At 33.5% G+C, this 22,999-nt stretch overlaps 2 protein-coding genes and 1 non-coding gene across 3 annotated transcripts in view; 2 read left to right on the plus strand and 1 right to left on the minus strand.

Annotated features, from left to right (window-relative positions):
- Positions 1-297: 297 nt before the first annotated feature.
- TRNAE-CUC lies at positions 298-370 on the plus strand. Its single transcript has one exon. It is a non-coding gene; the product is annotated as a tRNA-Glu (tRNA).
- A 3,590-nt stretch (positions 371-3,960) lies between these two features.
- LOC21402213 (probable potassium transporter 17) lies at positions 3,961-10,222 on the plus strand. Its single transcript, XM_010107222.2, has 9 exons — positions 3,961-4,205; positions 4,538-4,666; positions 5,218-5,440; positions 6,288-6,509; positions 6,599-6,649; positions 7,154-7,414; positions 8,240-8,292; positions 8,406-8,775; positions 8,944-10,222. The coding sequence occupies exons 1-9, from the start codon at positions 4,203-4,205 to the stop codon at positions 9,795-9,797; spliced, it is 2,166 nt and encodes a 721-aa protein (XP_010105524.2). The 5' UTR covers positions 3,961-4,202; the 3' UTR covers positions 9,798-10,222.
- Positions 10,223-12,985: 2,763 nt separating this feature from the next.
- The window catches only part of LOC21402214 (sodium/hydrogen exchanger 8), a 20,492-nt gene continuing 10,478 nt past the window's right edge, over positions 12,986-22,999 (minus strand). Inside the window, exons 11-23 of the mRNA XM_024171631.1 lie at positions 22,910-22,962; positions 21,931-22,115; positions 20,517-20,564; positions 20,272-20,379; positions 19,382-19,613; positions 16,919-17,221; positions 15,875-15,972; positions 15,561-15,692; positions 15,251-15,469; positions 14,964-15,170; positions 14,361-14,622; positions 13,867-14,171; positions 12,986-13,441 (exon numbers count right to left, since the gene is read on the minus strand). Of these exons, the coding sequence (XP_024027399.1) occupies positions 13,142-13,441; positions 13,867-14,171; positions 14,361-14,622; positions 14,964-15,170; positions 15,251-15,469; positions 15,561-15,692; positions 15,875-15,972; positions 16,919-17,221; positions 19,382-19,613; positions 20,272-20,379; positions 20,517-20,564; positions 21,931-22,115; positions 22,910-22,962 (2,452 nt within the window). The 3' untranslated portion in view covers positions 12,986-13,141. The remainder of the gene's footprint in view (positions 13,442-13,866; positions 14,172-14,360; positions 14,623-14,963; positions 15,171-15,250; positions 15,470-15,560; positions 15,693-15,874; positions 15,973-16,918; positions 17,222-19,381; positions 19,614-20,271; positions 20,380-20,516; positions 20,565-21,930; positions 22,116-22,909; positions 22,963-22,999) is intronic.

Consider the following 22,999-nt stretch of genomic DNA (forward strand, 5'->3'; position numbering starts at 1 on the left):
TTCTCAAAATTTTAAATTCAGGCTATAATGGATTTTTTGGTACACCGTTTGCAAGTTATTGTGTCTCAAAGAGAGAATACTACTACAGGCTCTGACTACCCAAACAACTTCTCCATGCGAGAGTATATGGGAGAAAATAGTAGTAGAAATACTCTTAACATAAGGAATATTGCAATTCTAAATCATAGAAATCAAAATTGTATGATATAGATTGCACACATTAAAAAAATAGCAACACATTATGTGCAATGACAAAAACATATATAATAAGTATAGTAGCGTTGTCCTTAACAAATATCCGTTGTAGTCTAGTTGGTTAGGATACTCGGCTCTCACCCGAGAGACCCGGGTTCGAGTCCCGGCAACGGAATTTTTTAGATTCAGCTTAAAAAAAAGGAAAAGGGGGCAACGAATTCCTCTTTTGCAGCAGATTTATGGTCACAAAAAAAAAAAAAAAACTTTTTTTTAATATAAGAAAATTTTCATATTAATACTCTATGTTTTAGCATAATTATTTTTTTAGTATTCTGTACTTTTAGTAATTTTAAATTGTTATCTTGACGTTTTAGAAAATTATTTTTTAGTATTTTGAGATCAATTTTTGTGATGTATAATGTTAAATTTACCATTCTCATTACCTTATCAAAAACTAATAAACTTAGACAAAAAATTCTGAAAATATTTTTTTTAATTTAAAGTATTATTTTTATTTTCAATTTTCATATGTTTAAAATTTTTATAAGTTTTCTAAATTTATTATTAGTTTTTTGGTTAATTAATAAGAATGGTATTTGACATTTTACATTTTAAAAAATGATCTTAAAGTACTAACATATGATTTTTTTAAATGTCAATATGTCAATTTAAAATTATTAAAAACACATAGTATTAAAAGATAATTATATTAAAATACAGGGTACCGATATAAAATTTTCCCTTTACTATATTCACACATATTTTATTTAATGATCCATATTATTCGTTAGTTAGTGCAATTGATCAATAATCTTGGAATATCGAAAAGCATACACACTAATTTCATTCATACGACAGTGGAAAACAACTCAAGATAATAACTTCATGTTTTATTAGCTATCTTGAAGAATAATCAAAGACATGATCTTTATCTTAAAAAAAAAAAAAAAAAAGACATGATCTAATACATAAGACTGAAGTGTATGTGAAAATTAGTCTTTATGTTGTGCATATGAATCAGGCTGTTGCACTAATAACCGAATAAAGGAAACCATGCATATGCATTGCAATATCCAAGCTTCATCCCTGGATCTTGTAAGGAATTTTTACATTTTTACATTTTTACATTTGGAATGATAGTGACACAGATGTTAAGTTTTGAAGGTTGGAGGGCTTGTGGTGGAGATATGTTGTAATAAGTGGGTGCTGCTGTCCCCACTGATTTTTTTTATTTAATTTTTAATTTTAGCTGAATTTTTTTTATTTATCCCATTTTGCCCCCACTTGAAAAAAGTAATTTCACATTAGCCCCTCTAAAATGAAGATGTTATACATTATTTTCAAAACGTAAAAACTTATTGTCATCTATTTCATATGTTTATGATCTTTTTCGATATATATATATATATATTGTGTAGTTTTTAAAAAGTACTGTGATACTATTATTTATTTGGGTTAATTATAAATTTCGCTACAAATCAATAGAGGCCATTCCCATTTTTCTCTTACAAATCAAAATAATACAAAACGCCTATTTTTCTTTAAATTTAGTATATACCCCTACTGAATTTTAAGGTTAGCTTAGCCAAGAAGAAATTTTGTAATTAAACCTACTATTTAAATGAACATAGTTTAAGAAATTGGTACTCCTAAAAAATCTTCTCATAATATTCCACTTACATAATCTGTATTGTTTGAACTAAAATCCTTCTATTTGGATCATACGAGTTGATGCGTAATTTATAACACCTTACTAAAGAAGAACCTCTTTTTTTGGGCGCTTTCCTTCTGGCGCTTCCTTTTGCGCCGAGAGAGAGAGAGAGAGAGAGAGAGAGAGAGAGAGAGAGAGCGCGCTGCATGGGAAATAGAGAGAGAGAGAGAGGGAGTGATGGGCCCGCATGGGAAGAGAGAGAGAGCTGTCTAGGAAAGAGAGAGAAAAAGAGGGAGGGGTGGGTCTCGCCTGGTGAAAGAGAGAGAAAGAGAATCATCTCATCTGTCCATATTTTTAATTTGACGGTCACAAAAAATTTCTAATTTTATTTATTAATTATTATTATTTTTTATATTTACTTATTAATTTTGGGCTTATTTGTAGTTTAAATTTTTGATATTGCTTAAATAAAAATGCTATAAATGATTTAATAAAAAATAAAATTTAACAAAACTACACTAAAATAAAATAAAATCACATTAAATTAAGTAAAAATAAATTAAACAAAATAAAATAAAATTGATTTAAACACAATAAAATAACTTTTTTTTTTTACTTTAGATCTTTTAATTGCGTATTTTTTTTTTTACGAAGACAAGAAGTATAATTGTAGACATGCCATTAACTAATTTAAAGAATTAAAAAAGCATTATCACACTATTTATAAGGAGATTTTTATAATAAAGTATGAGATTTAAAAATTTAATTTTAATTTCTATCTTAAAAGTTATAATTTTAAGGTTCGAATAGATAATTCGAACATTTCTAAAGATCCTCAACGTGCGATAAAATTAGCATGTTAAAAGTTTCGTTAGATAATTTTTGATGACTCATCATCCACCGTAACCCATCCAATAACACCAAAAGGTGACATAACATGCTTTGAAAACGATTGCCATTAAATTTTTAGTGTGTTAAAAAGGTGTTGACGACTGACGAATCAAAAGACTAAAAAAGTTTTGTGGGCGTTGCCTCTGCTGGGAATTCTTTCTTGGGGACGTATCTAATATAAATATCAATACTCACGACAATAAAAATACTTTATTTTATAATAAAAATATATAAAATGATACATTTGATAGGTATTCTATTTTGTGTTCCAACTTTCAATACATAATGTCATTTTTCTATGCCATGTCTATCTCTTTGTTATAATTATTAAGTTTTAAATTTTGTTAAAGTGAACCTTAAAATAATTCAAATAATAATATACTGTAATGATCAAATGAAAAAGTGATTATGTCAACCAATAAAAATTAAATATTAAAATTTAGTATATGTTATACTTCATATCAAATTTAGCACTAAATATAAAATATATCAAAATTATTATGAAAAATAGCATTGTGTTGTAGTCTTACTCAAATATTAAAATTTAACACTTGAAATGCTCCAATGGAGTATCAAATTAAAATCCCATACATTTATAATTGAAAAAAAAATAATAAATTTACGTCATTTTATAAACACGAAAAAATATATGCCTTAATTTGTCCCTTTATTTTATATATAATTAGCTTGAGGAACAAAATTTTAAGGGAATGATACATTATTGAAGTGAAGAGTTGAGAAGGGCACATTTCTTATTTTTCTGTTTTTTTAATTTTAGTATATACATAGATTTTTTTTAAGCGGAAACATATTCCATATCATAAAACGAGCAATACAAATACCAATCTCTGCCCACCCAACTTCTCACTACAAGAACGATACTGATAAACAATCAGTTCCACTCGTAACATTTAAGAAACCTTCAAAAAAAGACTCTCCATGTTGGTTTCCTATGTTTGGTACGAGGATTCGTGTTATGATTTGAATCATGATTCGTGATTCGTTACAGTATTTTCTCTCACAAAAAATATATGAAAACCGAAAATAATTCTGAATCAAAGTTCTGAATCCGTAAACCAAATGTCCACAGCTCACACATGAATTTTTAACAGAGATTCTCTGTAGTGGATAGAAATCTTTGATCAACTAATACGGAGTATCTTATAACACCAAGACTACACAAAAAAAAAATGCAAAGAAACAAATTCAAAAGACGGAAAACACAACCAAACACTAAACAAACGAGGAAAACACAAAGATTGTGCTAAGAGTCATCGTTATTACAAACCTAAACCAAACTGAACGAGAAAAAAGAAAAGAACAACAATAAAATAATGACAAAACTCCAAGACAGTCAACAACGACCCAAACAATAGAAGAAGAAGAAGACCAAGAAAAAACGGCAGAAGAAGAAGAAGAAAAAACGGCAACGGCACAGAATCTGGAGAGGAGCATACTCTAACTAATGGTAAGTGCACCACACACACACTCCACTTCCTATCGCCGTCACCCAACACGATGCAGGTTTTTTTTTTAATTAATTTATTTATGGATATACACATTGTTATTTGAATTGTATGGTTGCTATGAAATAACAACTTTGTAAAGTTGCATATGATTAAGTTCACCGTAAAATTTTCCAAAATTATAACATATATAAAATTTATAAATGCCATAACAAGCGCAAACGGTTACACCAATAATAAAAAATAATAAGAATAAATAATAATAATAAAAAAAGGCATTGCCTTTCCTCCTCCTTCGTCTTCTTGAGTGTCGTTTCTGTGTTTGTGAGTGAAGACAGGAAATAGAGAGGTCGTGGGAGTCCAACCAATGGACCCTGAACTCTTGTCGGAGGTCGTCGTCGATTCTTCTTCCGCCCTTCGTACTGATAATGGCTCCATTCACAACACTCAATTCAACAACCAGGTCCGTTGTTTACTTGTTCAAGGATTGAATTATATTTATGTTTATATTTAATTATTATTCGTTTTGAAGGAATGCTGTTTCTGGTTCATATATATATATATACATGTTTCCTTGGGTAGAAAATGACATGGTCAAAATCCAATGAAAAATGTGGCTTTTTTTTTTTGTGAAATGAAAGTATTTAAATTAAGCCATTTATTAATGGATTCAAGTGAGATTGAGTGGCAAAAGATTGATGATCCTTGTGAATTATGTAATTAATCAGGATTACAACTTTGATTACTTTTCTCATTTGTTTTGTTAGTTTAAATCAGCTCAAGTTTTTACTACAGTGTTTTCTCTTAAAAAAATTAAATTTAACTTTTTATTTTATAGTATTTTTTTTTACATAAATTTATTTTTTAACTCAAATTAAAAACTCATATCAACCAAACAAATGAGTTCTAAGTTCTATTTTTCATTTTCTTTGACCAAGTTTGGCTGGGGATAGAGTGAATTTTTGATGATGTGAAAAGTGTTCTAATTAAGGCAAAAATTATCATTTAATTCAGGAAAAAAGTCGACGGGGTGATTTGCTGCTCGCTTACAAGACACTGGGAGTGGTGTTTGGGGGACTAGTAACGTCCCCATTGTATGTGTACCCTTCAATGCCGTTGAAATCTCCAACAGAAGATGACTATTTGGGTATTTATAGCATTATGTTTTGGACTCTTACTCTCACCGGGGTTGTCAAGTATGCCTGCATAGCTCTCAATGCAGACGATCAGGGCGAAGGTGTGGTAATACTAAAAGTTGTTATCTTTACATGCTTAAGTCATGGACTCATGGACTATGCAGGTTATTGAGTTTGGAAGATCATTTCTTCTTCCTTCCCTAATATGGGTTCTAAAAGGAGAAAAATTCAATTGCGTATTGATTTCTGTTTAGTTGATGAAAGATTTTTTTTTTTTTTTTTTTTTGTGGTTGGTTTATGTATTGATCATTAGATAGTGACACAAGATATGGCCCTTTCATGAGCCTCGTGTTTCCACGGCCGATGCGCTTCTCTGATAAAACTTACATTTAACCCCTCATAAATGAAGGGAAAGATTTAGATATCCTACAGAAGTTGATCAAAACTCGAGGTTGACAGATCTCTATGTATGGAGATCTGTTTTTCTCTTCTAGTCTTCTATGCTTCTATAGTGAAAAATGTTCTTAAATGATGCAGTTCACACTAATTAGAGTTTGGGCACCTAGTTTTTCTCAAATATACAATTGCTTAACCTTGTAATGCAATGAGGCTCTTCATATGCAGTTCTTGTTCTGAAGTCTAGATTCAACATTGACTTTGTGATATTTTAATCAAATTTTATCTTTAGTTAGTTGGATTACTGAGATTGATGGAGATTTATAGCTTTATGGAACTTTATATAATTTTCCCTGACATTGAGTGATTTTTGGTTTGTTATTTTACTGTTGTTAGTAGCAGAGTAATTGAACAAATTATTTCTTTCTCTTCTGAACCTGGTCATTGCATTAATTTCTCTAAAATGCTTTCCAGATACTCGAAGCATATGTTTTTCCAAGTTTAGCTGTGCCTGAATATCTTTTGATGAGTGTCGGTAGCGATTAATTGCAGGAGGAACCTTTGCCTTGTATTCACTACTTTGTAGGAACATGAATATTGGAATCATTTCTCGAAAACAGTCAAGTTCTATAGTGCCGAATGGCAGAAGAAAGCAAAGTGCACTTGGGAAGTTTTTTGAGAAAAGTATAATTGCTAAAAGGGTGTTGCTTTTCATTGCTATCTTAGGCATGTGCATGCTAATTGGGGATGGCATACTCACACCTGCAATTTCAGGTTTGGTGCAGTGTATTTTTATCTTCAAATCGTTTTTGTATGGATTCTGTTTGTATTAATTTCTAATACTAACACATAGTTATTTTCAGTTCTGTCAGCAATGGATGGAATTAGAGGACCCTTCCCTTCTGTCAGTAAATGTAAGTGATTAGAAATATTGCATATTTCACCTGAGCCTGAAAATTCCTGGTAAGCGCATGTAGCCGGTGGAACTAATCTTCATTATAGGATTGTGAAACCAGATAAGAATAGTATTCTTTCGGGGTAAGGCAAACATTCATGAAGTTTAACTAGGGCAAAGTTGGCATTTAGATTGTTCGAGTATAGAGACATATTTGCCTATATCCTAGCTAAAATGTAGTTGCTTTCTAACGTCTGTTCTGGATTCAAATACGTCTGCTCACACATATGCTCACACGTCTGCTAACACATGAAAGACGAGTGTTGGGATATAAAAACTGGAGTTGGCTATATCTTAAGGAGTCAAGTCTTTGGATGAATGTGTTTTTGATGCGAATAGTAGGCCTCTTCAATTTTAGGCATGAATTGTTGGAATGAACTTTTGTTTTGGAGAATTGGCATGTGATATTCTTGAATATATAATGTATATTATGTATTTATGTTTTGGTGGTTGAATGTTGCAGCTCTGGTGGAAGGACTTTCTGCGGTGGTACTTCTTGTTCTATTTCTGTTGCAAAAGTTTGGTACATCTCGAGTGAGTTTCCTCTTTTCGCCAATTATGGGTGCATGGACCTTTTGTACCCCCATTGTAGGGATATATAGCATCATCCGTTATTATCCAAGCATATTCAAGGCCATCTCGCCACACTACATCTTCCACTTCTTTTGGAAAAATGGGAAGGAAGGCTGGTTGTTGCTTGGAGGCACTGTCCTTTGTATCACAGGTATTTATTTTCTCCTCATGAATGGAATAATTCTTATGGAAGATACTCATGATTAATCTGCCTTGGTTTATCAATTTTGTTTGTGAAGATGAAGTGCAAATTCTGCCCCTTAAAACATAGTATGTAGAGTTCAGCACTTTCATTTATCATTTCTAATCTTTTAAAATTGACAATGTTATTGACCAAGTGTCCATGCAATTTTGTTCAGAAGTTTGGGTTTGTAGAGTATTTCATGTAAAGCCCAGTTTGAAAAGCTGTATGAACTCACGAGCTTAATCTGAAATGACTTTTTGGTGCTAATGATTCAAAATTATCTTATGTGGATGATGATATACTTTGGAAGAACGAAAGAAATCCAAATGATATTCTTGATGAAAAATTACTATCGAATATGCGGAGACTGAAAACTTGGTTTATTTAGGTTGTTCAGGATATGCAATGATATTTGATATGTAAAGTTTCAACTCCATCACACACACGTCGTAAACCATGCTAGAAGTTGCTTCTTCTTCTGGTTGTTGTTCGAAAGATTATGAAGATCTTGACAGTTGTTAGTCCAAAAGGCAGATATATTCCCTGTTTGTTTTTATGGTTACTACTTTACACACCATGATCAATTAGAAATTTACCTTTTGTTTCTTGTTCTTTTATTGAGAGAGTTACAGACCTTAATCAAAATAGACAGTGTCAAAGAATGAATTTGATTAGCTCCTGGTTTAAATTCTTTTGTTGAAAAAAAAAAAAAACTTTGCAAGGGCGTACTCATACATTGTTGTCTATGTAGAATACCACCAACCTCTTAATCAGTTTTCTCTGACCTCTCAGGTTCTGAAGCCTTGTTTGCTGATTTGGGCCATTTCAATCGTAGATCTATTCAGGTTAGTTTGCAAATCATCTATTTTCCCACCTTTTCTATACCTTTATTATTATTATTATTATTTTGGAGAAGGATATTTGAAGATGTTTTTGATACCTTTTTCCTTCCCAACAGATTGCATTTTTGTTCACAATTTACCCATCTCTGGTTCTGACATATGCTGGACAAACAGCATACTTAATCAATAATCCAAATGACCATGATGATGGGTTCTACAAGTTCATACCAACAAAGATATATTGGCCTATCTTTATCATTTCAACGTTGGCTGCAATAGTTGCAAGTCAGTCACTGATTTCAGCCACCTTTTCTGTGATCAAGCAATCTGTTGTGCTCGATTATTTTCCTCGGGTGAAAGTTGTGCACACATCACCTAACAAAGAAGGCGAGGTTTACTCCCCTGAAGTCAACTACATCCTCATGATTCTCTGTGTTGCTGTCATACTTATATTTGGAGATGGAAAAGATATCGGCAATGCTTTTGGTGTGGTAAACCGATGAACTTTGCATATTAAGTTAGGCTGCATTTGAATTTCAAGCAATAATTTGATACATTTCTCTTTTGTTTTTTTGCATTTCTTTTTCTAGTTAATAAATTAGTTGATATAAGTAGACACTCGCGTAACTGTTTTTCTGGTGATGTTATTTTCAGGTGTGGTTGTCATTCTAGTCATGCTCATCACCACCATATTATTGACATTGGTTATGATAATCATATGGAGGACACCGTTTTATCTTGCTGGTCTCTACTTCACTGTGTTTTTTGTAATGGAAGGAGTTTATGTGAGTGCGGTTTTCACTAAAATTCCTCAAGGTGGTTGGATTCCTTTTGCCATATCTCTTATCCTAGCCTGCATCATGTTTGGTTGGTTTTACGGAAGACAACGAAAGATCGAATATGAGTTAACATATAAAATAACCTTAGACAGACTTGGACAGCTACTATCAGATCCCAGTGTTCAACGGGTTCCCGGATTGTGCTTCTTCTACACCAACATTCAAGATGGCCTTACTCCTATTCTTGGGCATTACATAAAAAACATGAAATCCCTTCACAAGGTTACTATCTTTACAACTCTTCAATATTTATTGGTTCCCAAGGTAGCTCCACACGAGAGAATCGTCATCAACAAACTCGGCATCAGACGGGTTTATGGCTGTGTGATTCAGTATGGCTATGCGGATCGCTTGAACAACGAAGGGGATGATATTGTTAGGCAAGTTATAGAAAGCTTGCAAGAACACATCCAGGACTACTCGGGTTGTATACCTTCTAACCCTTCAGAAATCCAAGAACAAATTTCTGATCTACAAGAAGCAAGGGAAGTTGGTGTTGTTCATGTTCGGGGAAAGACGAGATTCCACATTGGCAAAAGCTGCGGCTGGTTTGACAGAATCATGCTTGCGTTCTATGAAGTTTTGCATAGTAATTGTAGGCCTGCCCTTCCTGCTTTGGGCGTGCCATTGACTCAGCGTATCGAGGTTGGAATGCTTTACGAGGCTTAGAAGAATAATTTTTTGAGCTGTCCTATGATCCTTCCAGCATGCTTTTAATATACAGGTAAAAGATTTACAGGGAAAACATTATAATACCGACTCCGGTCCTGCTATGAGGCTTCATGTTCTGGAGCTCTGCAAGTATTTTTCTATAATTCCTTACAATAGTATCTTGCTCGTGAAGTGGTTTTTTTTTTTTTTTTTTCAAATGAAGAAAAGAAATCTAAGAACATGATCGCCAATTACCTATGACTAATAACCAGTGGGAATGACATTTAAAATTTGTGTGACAAACACAACATTACGTGCTTTCTCATGCTTGGACTTAAGAAAAGGTATATTAAATGCTTAAGCTCTCGCTTTGTATCAGTTTTAACTGATTCCTTAGATAAATTCCTTTTCATGTATCTCGTGAGGTTTTCAAAATTGCTAAATGCCCCTGGTTGTACGTTTTTAGTTTCCTTTGGTAATATTAAAAGTGTGTTTGGCTACGTATTACTAAGGTAATTCTTAGTTACTTTAGTTACTTTAACGTGTGATATATATATATATATATATATATATATGATTTCTTCTCCTGAAACCTAGATAATGTATAAAGTTAATTGTCATTAACTCCGAAACATAAACTCCTTTTTAACTTTTTGTTGAACAATGCATCATTAGAAGGGCAAAGGCCACTGAAAAATAAGATGAAAAGTGGGCGTTTAGTTAAATTAATTTCTTAGTTAAACTAGGACCTTCAATGGTAGTCCATGCAAAAATAGACTGCCGGTAGTCTTACTTTTCAGCTGTTAAAAATGTATTAGAATCTGTCTATTATGTATATTTTTTCAATTTAACGTGATTTTAATTAAAATCAACGGTCAAAAACTAATACTACTGGTAAGGCGGACTATTAAAGAAACTCTCAAATTATAAAGATAAAAAAAAAAAAAAAAAAACAAATTGATTTCCGAAAATAAATAGAAGATGATGGTTGAAATTTAAAGAATCAAAACGTAACATAGGCCTTTGATTGAAGTACAAACAAGTAGAAGAGGAGGTATTCCCCCTGTATATAACTTCTAGATTTTAGATTATATTTCATAATCTTACATAGCAAAACGGTTTCATCATAATTTCTTACTAAAATAGAAATCTTTACCGGATTATAATTATGGTTATAGTCGAACAAGTGACGAGGCAAAAATAATAATAATAATGTTAGATTATGAAATTTTAATATGTTTTCAAGGAAGAGAACTTTGTTTATTGGATTTGTTACAAGCTATTAAGTATAGCTCTTGAAACAATATGCCCATCTTTAAAATAACATCCATCCCCCTTCCCTCCGCCCTAATCTTTGAACTTAAAAAAAAAAAAAAAAAAAATCTGCGTTTTAACAAAAATAAACGTCAAACAAAATATCAAGGTCATGGTGGCTGAAGAATTAGCATACAATTTACTATACTAGCTTTTCTCTTTGCTTCATAATCAACGGAGAGAGCGGTTGTCATTTTTTTTGTTTTTAATTTATAGGATAAAATTATTTTGGTACCCTATATTATAGCGAAATATGCTCTTACTATCATATGTTTTCTATAATATTAAAATGGTATCTCAATGTTTTTATAAACATCTTCTTAATACTACGTTAATGTGCAAACTACCATTCTTATTAATTAAATAGAAATTAATAATTTTTCAAAAAAAGTCAGAAAATATTTTAAAAGAAAACAACAAAATAAAAAAGCTCGTGACTTTTTTCTAGATTTATTAGTTTTTAATTAATTAAGTAGAAGGGTACTAAAGTAATTTTATGTCTCAAAAATTAATTTCAAGGTATCAAAAAAATATTTTTAAAAATGCTGTGGTATCACTTTAATATTATTAAAAATAAAGAGTAACAAAAGCATGTTTCCTTACATAATTTCAAGATAATTTTATCCCTTAATTTATTTACCATTAAATTTTCCTTAATAATCAGACTTTTTAAATTGAACCAGCTTGTAAATTCAAATAGATTTGAAAGTTACCGAAGTACCCCTAAATTAGGGAGTATTTCAATCATGTGTCAATTTTTGCTAAAAATCCTGACAAAAGGATTTTTTTTTTATTAGATTGGAAAACAAATGGTACATTTTGAAGATCAGATGGCATATTGTTATAAGCGTTATAGTTGAAGAGGAAATTTTTGTAATAATCCTTTTTATTTTGATGTTGAAACATGTGTCGAAGCAACCAAAAAAAAAAAAGAACTAGATTATGATATTCTAATATAGTTTCCGAAAAGAGAAACTTTATTTATTTTAGGCTGTATAAGTATATCAATAATCATGTTGTATACTTTGGCGTGTCCTGTTATATTATATTCTATTGCATTGTATAATTTATTATAATATGGTGTTTGCCTGTTTGAATTTGCGTCGTATTAAGATAGGGTTTTGATCGCAGTAGGGATCCAGGTCCTAGACCTAGACCAAGGTCAAGCCTCAAGCTCCAACACAAATTGAGATTCGGGACCAACATCAGGGTGGGGATGGAGTCCATAATTGGATCAGGATCAGGATCTGTAACCACAATTAGGTTAAGGTCCAAGATCCCAAATGGACTTCGACCCCAGAGCCAATTTCGGACCACAAACACAATCCCAATGTCAGACCTAGACTTAGGGTCCATTTAATTCGCTGATTCGAATTTTTAATTCAAATTGAGATGTGACTTTATGTGAGTTTTTTACTGTAATAAAAAAGTTAGATGTGACTGTTTCTGATAGTTTTTTACTGTAACAAAACTTGAATTCTAAACTTAATCGGTGAAATGAACGGGGCCTTAGTCCTTTACCCTGACCCTCGTATTGGTGTAAGTCTAGGACCCTGATCTTGGTGCTGGACTCGAACCCTAACCCCGTTCTAGTCCTTAACCCTAGACGCGAGTCCCCGACCTCAATCTAGGTAGGTCAAAGGTGCCAATGTAGAACCCCAATCCAATTCCCATTCCCCAAACCTATTTTGGGTTCTTAATCCGTACCCCAATCCCTGTTCTTCCACTAGAAACCGACCCCACTTCTGAAGCCCAACCTTGGTGCTGATCCCCGAACCCCAACCCGACCCCAGTGCTAGTGCTAGTCCTAGTCCCTACATAGGTATCACAATATATATTGCTCATGTGGTATTAAATTATTATCCGATGTACGAAAGTTAGCAAATGCCGTATGATTTTAAAATAGTACAATACATCGTGTTAATATGACGTACCAAACATGTCCTCAATAGTAATATTGCACATACAATAACATGTCCTACCTACGTAGTATCATTCTTTCAAAGAGATTTATACAAACAGTAGTATTCCTTCATGACGTATGTTTTTTAAGAACCTTGATGGAAAGAGAGCCCACTTGGTGAATCAATTCTCACAATGATTTCATCCTCGGCACTAGATTCATCACTGGAATCCTCACGTACATGGCTCTCTTTCGAAGCTGTACTTTGCAGTGGTGCCGAAGTCATTTCTCCAGTGAATTTCCTCCCTTCTGACTTCTTCCTTACAGTAGCAGACGATTCTGATCTGACAGAAACAAGTGGACGGCCATGATGTGATGGAATCGTAGGATATGATACGCTATGAAATGGCTTGGTGGAACTTGGAAAGCGCCTACGGATGTTAACCTTGCAACATCATTTACCACGAGTGAGTTTCAAAGTGCTGAGACTTAAAAAACACATCATTCTTTATTGTTGAATAGAGAACTATCAGTAAGCGGGAGGGGGGAAAAAAAGAAAAAGCATGATCAACAATGTACATTTTTGAACCGCCAATCTGTCACTAGAATTCACTAGATTTTCATATTGCATTATTCTAATGTGATGTTACATTTAGAAACACACAGTACCAATAAAAATACCCATCTTAAAGGATCCTTATCCTACTTAAATATTGGCTACTAAAAGTGGATTTCTCTCTTTTGTTTTAATCTTCTTTTTGAACTTAATAATAACCAAGAAAAAATAATGCTCTGAACTAAAATTGTACAATGATTAACAATCCTAGGAAGTACTTCTGAGCACGAAAGGACATCAAGAAGTGAACATACCATGCTACCATAAATGCTCAACTGCATTGCTCTAGCCGATAAGCTGTTAGCTTGTTGGTGAATCCGATCAGAGTTCTGCTTGTGAAGTCTTGGCTTGTAGAAATATTCAGGCCAGCTCATAAGACTTCCGTGTTCTCGACTACTAGATATATGGGGGCGATCAACTGAATGTGACACAAATGAGGATGACATTCTCTGGAGTTTAGTGTCTGATTCAAATGCAGCGAGATCGAAAACAATTACTCTCGCTCTCGTTTCAACTAGATAACAGGATCCTTGATGAGAAAAACTGGCTCCATTGGTTGCTGTCAAAATAAATAACAGATTATTTTAACACCAAAAGATAAGATGAGAATGGAGAATATATTCTATTGTGAGACAACGGTAAGTTATACACCTATATTTGTTGAACTCATTATAATAGTTAAACGGGTATAAAGTGCGTAATTTGCAGCCTTCTCAAAAGCATTTCATTAGATGTGAGATTAAATTACCAGTTGTTTCCAGATTTTGAAAGCTTTGATATAAATGTGAAGGCAAGAGAGCTGCTGGTGATGTAATCAGTTCCTGGGCGCCTTGGGTTTTGATGAATCCTTCCAACAAAAAGCCAATGGAGTGGTGAGGAATTTCTATAGCTTCTCCCCTTATGTATGCGGTCATGCTTGACCTTTCAGCAACAAGAACTCTTAAATCCTGCATTGCCCTTTTCTCAAATATTTGAGGCAGCAAGAGCTTCAAAAGAACAATAGCACTTTCCTGCAGAATCAAAGATACAACAAACCAAAGAACATTAGTCACACCAAAAAAGCTTTTGTATACTTCATAACAGAGTTGCGGTACCATCCATTTTATTTGCAAAAGCATCATTTTCTGGTAAAGCTACATATTAAACCATATTAACAGTACATATTTGGATGGAAATAGTGGAACGCCCCTTTTCAGCAAAAATAAAAGGATAAATACAACATCCACAACAAGGAATCCAAGATTTTTTGCCTTTCCATTGCTCTTTCTGCATCAATTTCTTTTGAAGTCAATAACATGAATTAGAGTTTTTTACATGACGGGAGCTGTTAGAAAAGATAAATGTCGTATACCTGCCACAGGAAGTCTTCTACTGAAGGATCAGACCTTAGCACAGAAAGTATATTGTCAGCTTCGACAAAGAAACAGAGAACAACAGAATCTGTTATCATGTCACAGATGTATGGTTTTCCAGTTAACACTTCGTACAGGCCCAAAGTACTCCCATGGGTAAAAGTTGGATGTAATGAATGTTTGTTTTTTAAACTCTTACTCATCCACTGCCAAAACAAAAGATCCATCAATGGCACTGTCCACCAGCAAAATTAGAACATATTGCAGGGCAAAAAAAATGCTTTACCTTGACGATCCCATTGGAAAGAATCCAAATACCATTAGGTTTAGATCCCTCCCTGTAAAGTGTCACACCACGTAATTTCATTGTTTCCTTGGTAGAATTTTCGAGCAGTTTACGGACAGAAGATGGAAGAGCCCCCGTGAAAGGATGGGAACTAATAACATCTTTCATTTTTGGAATCTTTACTAATGGCGGATTTCTTAGAAGCTTTCTCAAATCAATCTGCAAAGAAGATTTCAGATATTACATTAAAGCATGAATAAAGAGAGTTGGGAACTAACTGAAGAATGGAAAGGAAAAAGATAACACCTACCTGAACAGCATCATGGAGATGGAGCATCTCCTTTTCCTCCAATATGCCAACCTTTTCAAGGTTTTGGACATAATCAATTAGATGGTTCAGCACTGAGTATGTTACCTGTCTGGTTTTCACAACCCACAAAACCTGACAATTCCAAAGAGTCCATCACGAAACTTGCCTAATTCAGATACTATGAAACAACAATCTCATATCCATCTTACTTTTAAGCAAGAATACGTCATGACAAGATGAATTTATAGAAAAACTTCAACTAGAATCCAACGCAGCTATTCAAAAAGACAAAATTGACTATCTAAGGAACGAACCTGAGGAAATGTTACACGGACATCTTCTAGAAACGTTCTTGCTTCTTCTCCTTCTGCCTCACTTTCATTGATGACAATAGAAGCAACATCACTGTCACCTAAATGACACGTGTAGATTCATAGAAAATAAATTAGTACTTCTCAAAGGTACTCACATGAATGGATCTATAATGTAATGGCCTTTACAAGTTTAATACCGTAATAAAGAGCATAAATAACATAATTGTCTAAGTACTACGATGAATAGCTGGATGACTCACTGATCAGCAGATTTTCCTTCAAGAATTCATAGATGAATTTGTACTCAAATAACAAGAGCACGTATCACTTAAGAAAGAAGATGGAAAAATATTGTACTCTATGACTGACAGATAAATAAAAAAAATAAAATTAAAAAAAAAAGAATCAACCAAAGAACAATGGTAAACTTGTTATTTAAAGAAAGGAATAATTTCATTTGGCATTTATAATGAAAGAGTTCCATCGTCTTCTTAAAGCCATTATGGTGTTTATAGTTACAGATACTCTGCAAAAGAGTCTTGCTCATTAAACAAAGTTAGGAGATCTAACTTTGCCCGAATTTCACCAACTTTCGATATTTGGCATACGTGTAACATTCACACATAATGAAAGTAAATATAACCTATAAATATCACCAACTCTTTGATGTTTGGTGTACGTGCATGATTAATGAAACATTTTTCCTAAATATATTATAGACAGAATAGAGTCAGCTGAACATGGAATTAAACAGAATATTGCACAGGTAAACATTTTTCCTAAATATATTATAGACAGAAAAGAGTCACCTGAACATGGAACAAAACAGAATATTGCACACGTACACATTCATATACAGCTGTTCACTCAGATAATCGTGGTCATGAAAGCACACGTAGCATTTACCAGATCCTAGGAGGTAAACATATGAACCTATGCATCAAGCTTACTTACAATAAATGCTCAATAAAAAAAAGGAAAAAATAGATTTGCAAATACACTGACACGCTTCATATATAAGATAAGCCAGTAGGAAAGCCGTACCTAGAAAATCATGGAGTTGCTGCCTAGCAATTCTATGAGCACGAAGAAAGGCAGCACAGATGCAACATGCAGATTCCAACCTCTCCACAGTGAAATATGTTACCAACTTCTGTGGACAAATACTTCTTTGGAAGAACTTGTAATAATTTGGAAAATGAACATGAGATTTTAAACCTTTCCAGTCACATAAAGGTTCATTTGAGACAAAGTCAAGTGCTTCATCCACAGATTGCATCAAAATTCTTGCAGTGGATTGAATAATCCTTCCCTCATCAAGCATCCCCCAGTAAGCAGCTTGCACACCTGATAGGAATAAATTCGTAAACTAGTAAAGGCAGTCGCTATCAAATATGGAGAAACTTTTGATTTGTTAGGATTCTTTAATAATTTGGAAAGTTTGATTAGTGGGCTATTATAGTTCGTAGTGTGTTAGCAGTGCTTAGAGGAGGGTTAGCCTTTCTATATTAAACGAGCCAAAGCTGTTTTCTGGCAGCCCCTCCTCCTACCCCCTCTTTTCTTTCTTTCTTTTTTTTTCCTTTCTTTACTTTTTTATTTTGTTTTTTATTTTTTAAGTGGTTTTTTTATTTTTGTGAATGTTTCTTTACATTTTTTTTTGTTAATGTAATTTTTTTCCTAGTGTTCCTATTTTGTTTTTGTGTCCATGGTTAAAATAATTTTCTTCAAATACGTCTTTATTTAATTGTTTTTTGTGTCTATTATATCAAAAGTAATCTTTACACATATATATATTTTTTTAATACTAAATCGTCTTCTTTTAATTTACAGTTACATAAATCAATTTTTCATTGGGGCTTCTAGGAAGTTTAGGTACCTTGGGTCTATAGTGCAATACGAAGGAGATATAGAAGAGGATGTTCAACATAAGATTAAGGCAGGATGGGTTAAGTAGAAGAATGCTACAGGAGTTTTATGTGATGGCAAGATGCATATTAAGTTGAAAGGAAAGTTCTATAGGACTGCAATCTGTCCAGCTATGTTATATGATAGTGAATGTTGGGCCATTAAGATACAACATATATGTAAGATGAGTGTGGCAGAAATGCGTATGTTAAGATGGATGAGTGGCTATACGAGAATGGATCGCATAAGGAATGAAGTTATTCGTAGTAAAGTAGGTGTAGCACCAATAGAAGATAAGGTGCGCGAAGGCCGCTTGAGGTGGTACAGGCATGTCCAACGTAGACCGCTAGAAGCACCAGTTCGTGCTTGAGAGGACATTCTTATACCCAATACTAGGAGAGGGAGGGGTAGACCAAGAATTACGTGGACCGAAGTAGTTAGGAATGACATTCTAGATCTAGGCCTTCAGGAAAGTCTAATTTCGAACATAGCTGCGTGGAAAAGTGAAATCCATATAGCCGACCCCAATTAAATTGGGATTAAGACTTGTTGTTGTTGTATAAATCAATTTTTCATTACTGGGTAAATAATAAACTCTTCATGTGTCTTCAACACCACAATAAATGTAGAGCACTTTCCGAAACCTAGTAGTATAAAAAGGAGGAATTAGGAGTTGGAGAGGGAGGTCAGATTATTTGGGATTTGGGGAAACACGTTGGGAGAGTTGGCTCTTTTAATATATTTTGTGAATATTTCTTTACATTTTAACTTTATTACGTGTGTTTTTTTAACAATATATTTTTCCTTACTTTATTCTTATGAAAGTAATTTTTTTCCTAGTGTCCCTATTTTTTTTTTTTCATGATTAAAATAATTTTCTTCAAATGTGTCTCTACTTAATTGTTTCATGTGTCTCTACTTAATTGTTTCATGTGTCTATCATATCAAAAGTAATCTTTACACGTATTCCTTTTTTTAATACTAAATCATCTTCTTTTAATTTACAGTTATATAAATAAATTTTTCATTATTCAGTAAATAATAAACTCTTCAAGTGTTCTCAACACGACAATACATGCGGAGCACGTTAGAGAGAAAGGTCAGATTATTTGGGATTTAGGGAAACACTTTGGGAGAGTTAGTGGTCTCTCAAATACCACTATTATTAAGGTTTTAGAATTGGGATTTCTCTGGAGTCTTTGAATAGTCCAGACTATCTTTTGCGTTTTTCTCTGATTTCCTTGCTGGTTTGGGTTTGTAAGAGCAGGTGTTGAAGTTGATTAATAAAGAGTTCCTTCCAATTCCCTTGTTCATTTCTGGTTAGAGTGTGAGTATTGGCTGTTTGAAGTTAGAACCAGGTCTCTAACAGACTTCACAACACGGTCAAATCAATGGACATAGCAATATTATTGATTTCCCTAAAGAACCTTTGCTAGTGGTGAGCACTTAGGTGAGGGAGGTACCCCAGGGGGAATCGAACCCAAGACCTCCCACTTGTAAGGTGTAAGCCACTTAAGTTACCCCTTGGGGGGTGGTGAAAGGTCAGTATCATTGGCTATAAACAATGAGTGGGGCAGAAAGCAAACTTAGTAATAAATTTACCATTCAAGAGGCGTACACGTATGTCCTTCAAATTCATTCGGTCAAGATTATTATCGTTTTCAGGGGCCTTGTGAGGGTGTACAGGTTCCCCTTCGATGTTATTTAAGCTTGCAATATATCTTTTCACGGTGTGCCAGTCAGCAGGTCCCAGTTCCTCATCTTCTCCAAGATCACCAAAAGCTTCAATTGCTTTGTCCAACATTTCATATTTTGTGTAGTCCAATATGCGTCTCTGCCATGAGAAGTACACGTATCAAAATAAAAAAAATAAGCTCTTACCACCACCAATTGAACCATTTCCAGAAGCATAAACAACCCCATGGAAATATGATACTAGAACTAGCCAATCAACCTATCAAAATTTCTTACAGGAAAGGAAAAATAAACAGAATAAAATCAAGTCAAAGCAAGTTGCCACCTATCAAATGTTCCCATATATCAGACAATGGGAAAATATTTAGTATTACTGTAACTCATACATTATAGGCAAGAAAAACATGAAGGAGAACCACAATAGAAACAAACTTGTACTATTAACATAAATGCCGCAGAGCAACCAGCCCCCATCAATATTAGATTTTTTTCTCCTTCTCACCCAAGACAGGAGCGCTAGAAAACATCAGAGAACATGTAAAAGGTGTTTTTAGCAAGAACAAGAACCAATTCGAATTTTTAACTTGACGTGTCATTACTTTTTATTGCAGGCATTTTTCAATAAAGTCGGTGGGTTCAACGTCAATATTCTTTAAGTATAAGAACGCAGACTTGTACAAATGTTCCATGAGATACTTCAAGAATGAGATGGATATCCCATCATTGCATCCAAGAACTCCATCTAACAAAAGGAAACAGATTGAATGAGATGTTCTGAAGACCAGTAACATCCTTACCTTTGCTGCTGATAGCTTGTCCATATCTAGAAGGTGTAAGACGAATTGTGTGGTTGAACCATTCACAATAAGAGTCAAGAAAACAATTCCACCAGTGAAGAAGACAAACTGCAGAGGAGAAAAATAGTGTCAATACATAAATTAATCAAATTCTATAAACCCATTTTACCCACCAAGATTAATAACCAATCCTAAGTACAAAATCTTAGACAAACAATAAAAATGCCTATTATAAACAAACATACCAAAATTCCGGTTTCAGAACTAAGGAATGGTGAACTGTCACTTGTACGCTAACAAACAAAAGAGAAACAAATTAGTAGCAGGTGATACTGGACGAATAAAATAGTAAAGAACATGTTGGGAAATAAAATAATGTAAAGCCCACCAGTTACTAAAGTAATTAGCTTCCTTCAAGGAATATGACAGCACAACTTTGAACAAGCTTTTCTATTTATGAAAACAAAAAAAATGCATCGAAAGAAAAATATAAAAGGTGGAAATCTTGCCATGGATCTGATTGGGCAGGATCTATTACAGACAGGATATCTACTACTGGTTTATACTTGGTGGAAATTTGTGACATGGAGAAGTAAGAAGCAGGAAGTAGTTTCTTGTTCTAGTGATGAAGCAGAATTTAGAGCTATAACTCAAGGAATATGTAACTTATTGTGGCTAAGGATTATCTCATCAACATGAAAATGAAAAATCAAATCACCCATGATGTGATAGTGTGATAACAAGGCTGCTATTGAAATTGCTCGGAAACCAGTTCAGCACGACAAATCAAAACATGTGGAGATCGTTACACTTTATCAAAGAAAAGCTTGAATCGAGCCTAATGTCAACTACTTACATCTAGCAGACATCCTCAATAAGGGACTTCCCAGTACTATAGTACTACTTTGCATAAACTCATTGGCAAGCTGAGAATGTTGGATATCTTAGACCCAACAGGGAATTATCTGTGTACAAACAGGGAAGTTTTGAGGTCAGAATTATTTGAGGTTTCTGGCAATTACGGGTATTTTTCTGTCTACTTAGTTTCTATTTTTAGTGTACTAGTCAACTCTATTGTATATGGCGCTACTGTATACGGCTGAAAGCAATACAAATGAATTCTTTTTCCCAAAAAAATCTTCATTTGGAAATGCACCCGCTTCTACTCTTTCTCCTCTTAATATAGCAATAAAGACACGTAGTTTGACAGCACTTCTCATTAAGAAGATTTTAACCATTTTAAGTGTCGATTGTTAGATCCAAGTGTCTTGTAGTGTAAAAAAGGCTCTATGATTTTCACAGTATTAGAAGTCTAAGGTAGGTATCTTTAGATTACATGAAGTTCAGAGTTTAGATACATTTATGTACAGGGGAAACATGAAATTTTAAACATAATTTCTTTTATTACTTGTGCAAAGTTAATATATTTTCAACAGCTCTAAGTGTTGGTTATTATTATGTTACTAGATACTTCCAATATTGAAAGTCCTAAACTGCGTGAAAAATTTAGCACGCATCATCATTTTCACTTTACAATCTCTCTATCATTTTGACAAATATAAATTCAGCATCTTAGAAGTCAAACATAACGACATTCAAATCTGCTAGTCAGAATATGAAATAAACTTTTATCGGAAATAAAACAACCATAAATCTTGCCTTGACAGACAAGGAAAGAGACAATGCCACGGCCCCTCGCAAACCTGACCAGATGAGAATAATGGCCTCTTTCCAATCCAAACCATAGCCAAAATACCGTAGAAACGGGTATGACACTCCAACAACAACTAACCGGGATGCTTGTACGTAAACATAAAGAAGAACAAGGTAAGCCCATGAATTTCCTGAAATTAAAAAATAAATAAACAGGTTAATAAAGTTTCATAGAGACTAAAAGCGTGTTTTTTCATCAAAGGAAAAAGTGGAAGGCCGGAGAGGGGAGAGGGGATTAATTGAAGGATTTTGGAAGCCAAGGTTGTTTGGTAAGAGAGAATAGGAGGGAATGGATTGAGCGAGGGACTTTCAAATCCTTCAGAGAACCTCAATTTCAATCTCTCCAAATACACCAAAAATTTAGAGGACATACCAACAAAGGTCCTTTTCTTTCCTCTCTATTTCCTCACCTAATTATACATCCTTATTTCCTTCCTAATTTCTTTCCCTCTTACCAAAGACGGCCTAAAAGAAAAAACATTACCATATAAAGACAAAAGATCTAGGAAAAATTAGGTTATATATATATATATATATATATATCTATATTCTTTAATAAAAAATAAATAAAAAAAACATAATATACTTCCTTTCTTCTTTCTTTTTATTTAAAAGAAATGAATTGAAATATCCTCAGGGGAGGAGTAAACATTTTTCTGTTGATTGTTTCAATAACCAAAATTCACATGATTGATTGTTTCACCATAACAGTGTAACATAATCAAACGAACCTGCTTTATCTATAGAGATGCAGATAGCAAGAAATAGTACCATTTTGAAAGACAGCATCGCCATCAAGAAGATCTTCAGCTATAACCACTCCACTGCAAAATGAGATTAGAAAACAATTAAGAAAAGAACACAGTGTAACATAATCAAACGAACCTGCTTTATCTATAGAGATGCAGATAGCAAGAAATAGTACCATTTTGAAAGACAGCATCGCCATCAAGAAGATCTTCAGCTATAACCACTCCACTGCAAAATGAGATTAGAAAACAATTAAGAAAAGAAC

This window comes from Morus notabilis, unplaced genomic scaffold, assembly GCF_000414095.1.
Source record: "Morus notabilis unplaced genomic scaffold, ASM41409v2 Scaffold102, whole genome shotgun sequence".
In the NCBI taxonomy this organism is placed as follows: domain Eukaryota; kingdom Viridiplantae; phylum Streptophyta; class Magnoliopsida; order Rosales; family Moraceae; genus Morus; species Morus notabilis.